We start from the raw sequence: 7,645 nt of genomic DNA, 5'->3' as shown, positions 1-7,645 counted from the left end.
GCGTCTCGGAAAAAGGTCGAATTTATTCCGTTTCCCGAGCCGAATGAAGTGCTAACACGCCTCAGCCATCACCGGGCCATCGAGCAGAACCCCACAACATGCGCCAAACGTGTCGCGAAGCGGCGAACGTCGGCATACGAGCCCTCCTACTATTCTTCGTCGGAATTTTCTTCGCCGTCGTACTCAATCTCCTCCAAGTTCAGCGTCGCGTAACGTTTTTTCCACCGGACGACGACAGTTGGACGTACGCGCTGCTCTATTCGGCGTGGTGGGTGCCGCCTTCAGTCGGAATGGCGACCGTTATCATCGGACTCGCGTATCCCTGTTTCGACGGTCTCTTCGGTTCGCGAAAGGTGCCCTGCATCGGATGGTCGGCCGTTATTCGATGCGTTGCCGTTTTCGTTGGAATTAACCACGCTAGCACTGTAGGAAAAGAGTGACGTCATATTTTCCAACGAAATCTCTCTAGACGGGTTTCTTTCTTTTTTTTTTCTTTTAGAAAATAATTTTTACTGACAACTTGCAACTTCTCGTCTCGTTGGCGGCTATGTCTCTTGGGCTTTGGTTTCTATTTGATCGATCTCAAATTGGTCTCATTCTTGGCTTGATTATTTCGGCCCTGGCAACGGTGGGAACGCAAATTCTGGTATACAACGGGCTATTTCAGTAAGATTTTTAAATAATTCTGTATCGATATTTGACCACGTAGGGTTGCCTAGATACCGAGATCCAGATTTTCTTTATATTCGATCGTGGCTACCTTGTATATATTTCTCTGGTGGCGTGACGTTTGGAAGTATTGGTAGGCAATTGGCGTGGGTAAGATTAACTTTTCGTTGATTTTCTTTATTGCAAGTCCTATTTGCTTTGTAGGAAAAGTTCATTCGAAGTCACGAGAAAATTGAGTAGTTTGTATATAGCTATATTAGTTGCATTATATCCTATATACTTCTTTTCTGCATATGCGAGGGTTTATGAAGTGTTTTACGGTAGAGGATCATGTGCACACATGAGCGCCATCACACGTGACTGACATTGTGGGAGTACCCGGATTGCTCTTTACGCCATGCAAATGTTCTTCGCTTTCCCTCTTCTCTCGTGTTTTCTACTTGGCCGCGGCGGCTATGTTACTACCCACGTTGAGAATCCACACATTTACGATCGAGAAGGCGTCGGGATTTCGATAGAACGGGTGAGGGGCCTCGCGAATGACGCGCTGTTTCCGGGATTCCCATGCTTCCTAACACTAAACAGGTCAGAGATGCGTGGAAGAAAGCGACGTCGCCGGCGCAGAATTTTCCGCCGGAAACGCTTCAAAGCCTCTATTCGGATCTTCTTCATCTCGACAAGATGGAGAAAAGACTAAAGAAGGCGAAATCGCAGGGAGAAACTAGCTACGTCGAAACGTTCCAACGAGAAATCGAAGCCGAAGAGAAGAAATTAACGAACAGGTACGCAATCGCATTCGAAAAAAAGAGCAAAGAAGAACCAGAAGACGAAACGAGAATATTCAAAGACAAAAATGTCCAGCGACTTTGGGAAAACGCTCAAAATAGCGAATTCGACCGAGAAGAAATCGACCTATTAAAAAAAGATCTTCTCGACTACGACCGTCGATTGAAAGAGCACAAGAAAACAATTCAAGAATTGAACCACGGCGTCAACGACGTCGATAGCGAAGCCGTAGCAAAATTAAAAACGAAAGTTAAACAAGGTCATCATTTTCTTGAAGATGAATATCGCCAATTCGAGGCACGCGCTAGACTGGGATCAATCAAGCACGCCGAGTTCTATGACGAGAAAATGAAGGAGTTTTGGAACGATATGAAGCGCGTGAATATGTCGGATAGCCAAAGGGAATCCCTGCACGGATACCTTGAGCATTTCGAGGAGAAACTCAAAGAGCATAGACGCATAAAGGAGAAGTTAGATTTCCACGCCGATAAGAAGACCAAAACCGGCGTTCAAATGAAAAGGAAATCGGATCGAAAGAACGAAGAGGCGTCCTACGTCGATTCCCAAGTCAAAGTAGCCGAATTGTCGGAAGGATACAGGAACAGTTTCAGGTATTTGAAAAAACTCTATAATCATCTAACGAAAAGGCTGGCGACGTCAGGCGAGAAAGATGAGCTATGATCTCTTTTATTTCTCATTGGTTCGTACTAGCTACAAAGTCACTACACTTATTCGAGTCTTTTAAGTTGTGTTTGGTGGATTTTTGTCTTCGTTTTCGTCTATAGGAACGATAAGGTGGTCTCTAGCCATGAGATTGTACTTCATCACAAAGACGGAAAATCTTCTGCACAGGTACGTCGATTCCTTAAGAAGTATTTATATATTTATTTAATTAAAAGCGTTTGGTGTGTGTGCTGGGGTTTATCTCACCTCATATTCGTCGTAAACCGATCGGTGATGATAGTAGGCGTGGGAGAATATGCGATAGACGCGTCGGCAAACGGAACTGAGCTTCTGCAAAGAAGCCTCCCGTATGCTGATCCTAAATGAAAATTAATAGTCTATTTTAATTAATTAATTAATTAACTGAGACTAGCCTGCTTGGAAAATATTTGACGCTGTTGAGGAGAGATGCAGCACCGTCTAAAGTATGTCTAGTGTAGTCAATCGCTGGGCACTAGAACACATTGAAGTATGAATATAGATCCTTGAGGGTGGGTGATTTCACCTCTTTCGGAGAATTGTGCGCTGCGCACAGAAATATCCATTGTTTTGTAGCGATCATTTGAGTGCAGACAGAGGGCAAGCACTCTGCCTAGAAACGCATTCACCAATAATTGATTATATATACCCGTTTAGCGTGCTTTACTTGAAGTTTGACGGCCAGTCCGTTTAATTCCATGCACAATTGCCTAGAGCCGAATTGGTGAGTTTTTCAAGAGATGTATTATCTGGAAACTACCTGATGTGTTCGTATTTCCACACTCCTTCGTCCTGTCCTTCCGTCGGAGGCGGAATTTCGAGAATTCCGTCAATGTTCTTATAATCGGCCCGAATCATTTGTTGAATGTGCTAGAATCGGTTTTATTTGCTGTCCCTACTTTGCTAGTTTTCTTACTTGCTGCACGGATAAAGTGCTGTCCATTTCGTCGTACGGTTCGTCCGGCCAGCCGTACAAATCCTAAATTACCCTCAAAAGGAGCCCCACTCGACGCTCAAACGACTCACGCTGTTTCTTGTGCCAGGTAAATTTCTTCGCAACACGCCGTGAGTCGTCGTTTCTACAGGAGGCGACAACTGGACGTCGTTTTCCATAGTAGAATCCGGGAAGGCGCATTTCTGTGCACGTGTGTCAAGGAACAGGGAGAAAAATGAGCAGAGACGAAACGAAGCATTCGCTGCGGCATCTGACGGCTTCTCGATACGGAAAATTCTCCAAGAAACAAAACGAGGTGCAGTCTGCTCCAAAACGGGCGAGCATTATCGCGATTTCGTCCCCTTTTCACGAAGGAACTCCAAAAATTGGTCGCCCCTCACTTGGAATCATTCGATTTTGCAGTCGACGAAGGACTGTCGCTTGTAGTAGGCGAAATTTCCGATCAGGTTTTCAAAGACTCTAAAGGACGCAAAATCGAATTATCAATTGAAGTAAACATCGATATATTTTAATAATGAACTAATTAGGGAATTTTTTAGGATGCAAGTATCGGATATCCATCAAGTGAAACGTCATCAACCTCTTCCTCCGCTATTTATCCTTCCGAAGTAAAATAATTTATATGTAGCTATTTTAATTAAATAATTAATTAATTCGATTTTAGTGTCGTCAGAAGGGAACGACGTATCGCGGCTCGTTGGACGTGACTCTCGGCTTGAAAGTGAATGGGAGTGTCATGGGCAGAATCACGAAATCGATTGGACAAATTCCCGTCATGGTCAAATCGTCGCGATGCAATATTCAAGAATTGCGTCCGAGTCAGCTCGTCAAAAAGAAAGAAGAAGCCGAGGTTTTTCATAATTTATTTAATTATGAATTAGCGCGGAGAGGATTTTTCCGTGGGGGTTAGGAAATGGGCGGATATTTCATTATTCACGGAATTGAAAAGGTTCTTCGGATGCTCATCGTATCCCGTAGCAACTACGTATAAAAAATAATATTAATTAATCAAGGAGATGTACAGAGGGTTCTCTCATAGCCCTTAGCCATTTCTCGTCCCATGTGGAGAACAAAGAGCGCTCTCTTTACCGAATATGGAATATTAATAAGATCTGTACGCAAAGATACGTCAGCTGAGGTACATTTTCTCCAAAAAGATTAATAACTATAATTAATTTATTAATTAATTTATTTATTTATTGCGTGGGTTAGATAATCACTATTCATTATCTGTCGGATGGGACTTGTACACTCAGTTTTAAAAGTCAAAAAGACACGCTGTACATTCCTGTTATATTTATTCTCAAAGTGAGGGGGGGGGGATAGTTAATTAAATGTGGGTCTTATGTTTTTTCTCAAAAAGGCAATGATATCTACTACGGATCAGAATATTTTTGCCCAATTAGTTAAAGGACAGAAAAGCGATTTATTCACTAAAAAGTATCTAGGCAAAATACATATCTTCACCCTAAGAAATTCGCTATTTTAATTAAGCTGCGCTTTGGCAATGTTAAGACAAGCTCAAAATCACGGAATTTTGTCAAAAGAATCAGCCTTGAAATATCTTGGTTAGAATGCCAACGCCTAGCAGGCAGAAAAATATTTAAATTTAATCTAGGCGAGAGGCTCGAAGTGAAATTGGAAAACACCGAATATCTCACCAAAAAAGAAATTGGCGATTTATTACTAAAGAAACATATCTGCGTTCATCTCCAATCAAATCTCGACAAATTTCATTTTCTAATGTATGCATATTGCCTCGCGAAAACGTAGCCCTTAAAAATTCAAATTCTCCCAGCTTCACGATAAGAAAACTATTGTCCGCAGTCGACGGTCAAACGGCACTCGATTCCAACGACTCGACAATGAATCACGAAGTCCTTCTTTCCGGTCATTTATTTCTAATTGCGCTCAAGGACAAGCTGAGCTCGTGGCTCCGAAGTTTGAGGTTTGAATTGGATAAGCAAATCACGAACAAAGATCCCGATCTCCAATCCAGTACGCATTTCAACCGTATCGCGTGTTTAGTTTCGCCGCGAGATTTTCTTTTTTAGTGACGTATCTCGCTTCTCTAATGAAGCGGGGCCCCGACGTCGGTCAGCAAATTGAATACGTGTTAGCAACGGGAAACGTTGTCAGTAGAAATCACTTGGCTCTTCCTCAGGTATTTGAATATACATGTAATACTTAAAGACTAAGCCCTCAATTTATTATTTAGTCTCTAAGAATTAAAGATTAGGCCCTCGATTTAATATTTATGCCCTAAGAATTAAAGATTAGGCCCTCAATTTAATATTTATGCCCTAGGAATTAAAGATTAGGCCCTCAATTTAATATTTATGCCCTAACAATCAAAGATTAGGCCCTCAATTTAATATTTATGCCCTTAGAATTAAAAATTAGGGCCCCAATTTAATATTCAGGTTCTAAGTATTAAAGATTAGGCTCTCAATTTAATATTTAGGTTCTAAGAATCAAAGATTAGGCCCTCAATTTAATATTTAAGCCATTAGAATTAAAGATTAGGCCCTCAATTTAATATTCAGGTCCTAAGAATTAAAGATTAGGTTCTCAATTTAATATTCAGGTCCTAAGAATTAAAGATTAGGCTCTTAATTTAATATTTAGGTTCTAAGAATCAAAGATTAGGCCCTGAATTTAATATTTAGGCCATTAGAATCAAAGATTAGGCCCTCAATTCAATATTTAGTCTCTAAGAATCAAAGATTAGGCCCTCAATTTAATATTTAGGCTCTAAGAATCAAAGATGAGAGCCTTAATTTAATATTCAGGCTCTAAGAATCAAAGATTAGGCCCTCAATTTAATGTTTAGGTTCTTAGAATCAATGATTAGGCCCTCAATTTAATATTTAAGCCATTAGAATCAAAGATTAGGCCCTCAATTCAATATTTAGGCTCTAAGAATCAAAGATGAGGGCCTTAATTTAATATTCAGGATCTAAGAATCAAAGATTAGGCCCTCAATTTAATGTTTAGGTTCTTAGAATCAATGATTAGGCCCTCAATTTAATATTTAAGCCATTAGAATCAAAGATTAGGCCCCCAATTCAATATTTAGGCTCTAAGAATCAAAGATGAGGGCCTTAATTTAATATTCAGGCTCTAAGAATCAAAGATTAGGCCCTCAATTTATAATTTAGGCTCTAAGAATCAAAGATTAGGCCCTCAATTTAATATTTATAACCTAAGAATCAAAGACTAGGCCCTCAATTTAATATTTATGCCCTTAGAATTAAAGATTAGGCCCTCAATTTAATATCCAGGTCCTAAGAATTAAAGATTAGGTCTTCAATTTAATATTTATGTTCTAAGAATCAAAGATTAGGCCCTCAATTTAACATTCAGGTCCTAAGAATTTAAGATTAGGCTCTCAATTTAATATTTAGGTTCTAAGAATCAAAGATTAGGCCCTGAATTTAATATTTAGGTCATTAGAATCAAAGATTAGGCCCTCAATTCAATATCTAGTCTCTAAGAATCAAAGATGAGGGCCTTAATTTAATATTCAGGCTCTAAGAATCAAAGATTAGGCCCTCAATTTAATATTTAGGCTCTAAGAATCAAAGATAAGGGCCTTAATTTAATATCAAGGCTCTAAGAATCAAAGATTAGGCCCTCAATTTAATATTTGGGCTCTAAGAATCAAAGATGAGGGCCTTAATTTAATATCAAGGCTCTAAGAATCAAAGATTAGGCCCTCAATTTAATATTTAGGCTCTAGGAATCAAAGATGAGAGCCTTAATTTAATATTCAGGCTCTAATAATCAAAGATTAGGCCCTCAATTTAATATTTAGGCTCTAAGAATCAAAGATGAGGGCCTTAATTTAATATTCAGGCTCTAAGAATCAAAGATTAGGCCCTCAATTTAATATTTATGCCCTAACAATCAAAGATTAGGCCCTCAATTTAATATTTATGCTCTTAGAATTAAAGATTAGGGCCCCAGTTTAATATTCAGGTTCTAAGTATTAAAGATTAGGCTCTCAATTTAATATTTAGGTTCTAAGAATCAAAGACTAAGCCCTCAAATTAATATTTAGGCCATTAGAATCAAAGATTAGGCCCTCAATTCAATATTTAGGCTCTAAGAATCAAAGATGAGGGCCTTAATTTAATATTCAGGCTCTAAGAATCAAAGATTAGGCCCTCAATTTTATATTTAGGCTCTAGGAATCAAAGATGAGAGCTTTAATTTAATATTCAGGCTCTAAGAATCAAAGATTAGGCCCTCAATTTAATATTTATGGCCTAAAAATTAAAGATTAGGCTCTCAATTTAATATTTATGCCCTAAGAATTAAAGATTAGGCCCTCAATTTAATAGTTATGCCCTAACAATCAAAGATTAGGCCCTCAATTTAATATTTATGCCCTTAGAATTAAAGATTAGGGCCCCAGTTTAATATTCATGTTCTAAGTATTAAAGATGAGGCTCTCAATTTAATATTTAGGTTCTAAGAATCAAAGATTAGGCCCTGAATTTATAATTTAGGTCATTGGAATCAAAGATT

At 39.0% G+C, this 7,645-nt stretch overlaps 4 protein-coding genes across 5 annotated transcripts in view; 3 read left to right on the top strand and 1 right to left on the bottom strand.

Moving 5' to 3' along the window:
- The first annotated feature begins 2 nt into the window (after positions 1–2).
- Positions 3–1,026, top strand: LOC136194630 (insulin-induced gene 2 protein-like). Its single transcript, XM_065983824.1, has 4 exons — positions 3–425; positions 500–666; positions 720–819; positions 874–1,026. The coding sequence occupies exons 1-4, from the start codon at positions 99–101 to the stop codon at positions 907–909; spliced, it is 630 nt and encodes a 209-aa protein (XP_065839896.1). The 5' UTR covers positions 3–98; the 3' UTR covers positions 910–1,026.
- Positions 1,027–1,035: 9 nt separating this feature from the next.
- On the top strand, positions 1,036–2,206 carry LOC136194627 (alpha-2-macroglobulin receptor-associated protein-like). Its single transcript, XM_065983821.1, has 2 exons — positions 1,036–1,192; positions 1,255–2,206. The coding sequence occupies exons 1-2, from the start codon at positions 1,067–1,069 to the stop codon at positions 2,134–2,136; spliced, it is 1,008 nt and encodes a 335-aa protein (XP_065839893.1). The 5' UTR covers positions 1,036–1,066; the 3' UTR covers positions 2,137–2,206.
- LOC136194629 (MOB-like protein phocein) lies at positions 2,127–3,287 on the bottom strand. Its single transcript, XM_065983823.1, has 8 exons — positions 3,184–3,287; positions 3,074–3,136; positions 2,918–3,027; positions 2,825–2,867; positions 2,684–2,770; positions 2,553–2,632; positions 2,386–2,497; positions 2,127–2,319 (listed from the first exon to the last, which is right to left on the bottom strand). The coding sequence occupies exons 1-8, from the start codon at positions 3,268–3,270 to the stop codon at positions 2,197–2,199; spliced, it is 705 nt and encodes a 234-aa protein (XP_065839895.1). The 5' UTR covers positions 3,271–3,287; the 3' UTR covers positions 2,127–2,196.
- Positions 3,210–7,645, top strand: part of LOC136194619 (DNA-directed RNA polymerase I subunit RPA2-like) — a 37,377-nt gene continuing 32,941 nt past the window's right edge. The window contains exons 1-12 of one of the 2 annotated variants that reach the window (XM_065983812.1): positions 3,210–3,407; positions 3,466–3,603; positions 3,652–3,720; positions 3,777–3,962; positions 4,023–4,097; positions 4,152–4,250; positions 4,325–4,420; positions 4,476–4,552; positions 4,607–4,680; positions 4,731–4,857; positions 4,911–5,110; positions 5,167–5,276. In XM_065983812.1, coding sequence (XP_065839884.1) covers positions 3,327–3,407; positions 3,466–3,603; positions 3,652–3,720; positions 3,777–3,962; positions 4,023–4,097; positions 4,152–4,250; positions 4,325–4,420; positions 4,476–4,552; positions 4,607–4,680; positions 4,731–4,857; positions 4,911–5,110; positions 5,167–5,276 — 1,332 coding nt within the window. In that variant the 5' untranslated portion in view covers positions 3,210–3,326. The remainder of the gene's footprint in view (positions 3,408–3,465; positions 3,604–3,651; positions 3,721–3,776; positions 3,963–4,022; positions 4,098–4,151; positions 4,251–4,324; positions 4,421–4,475; positions 4,553–4,606; positions 4,681–4,730; positions 4,858–4,910; positions 5,111–5,166; positions 5,277–7,645) is intronic. The other variant, XM_065983810.1, reaches the window with a different exon arrangement.

Source organism: Oscarella lobularis, chromosome 13 (assembly GCF_947507565.1).
Source record: "Oscarella lobularis chromosome 13, ooOscLobu1.1, whole genome shotgun sequence".
Classification (NCBI taxonomy): Eukaryota; Metazoa; Porifera; class Homoscleromorpha; order Homosclerophorida; family Oscarellidae; genus Oscarella; species Oscarella lobularis.
Note: the sequence above shows the minus strand (reverse complement) of the source record. Positions and strands in the feature narration are given on the sequence as shown.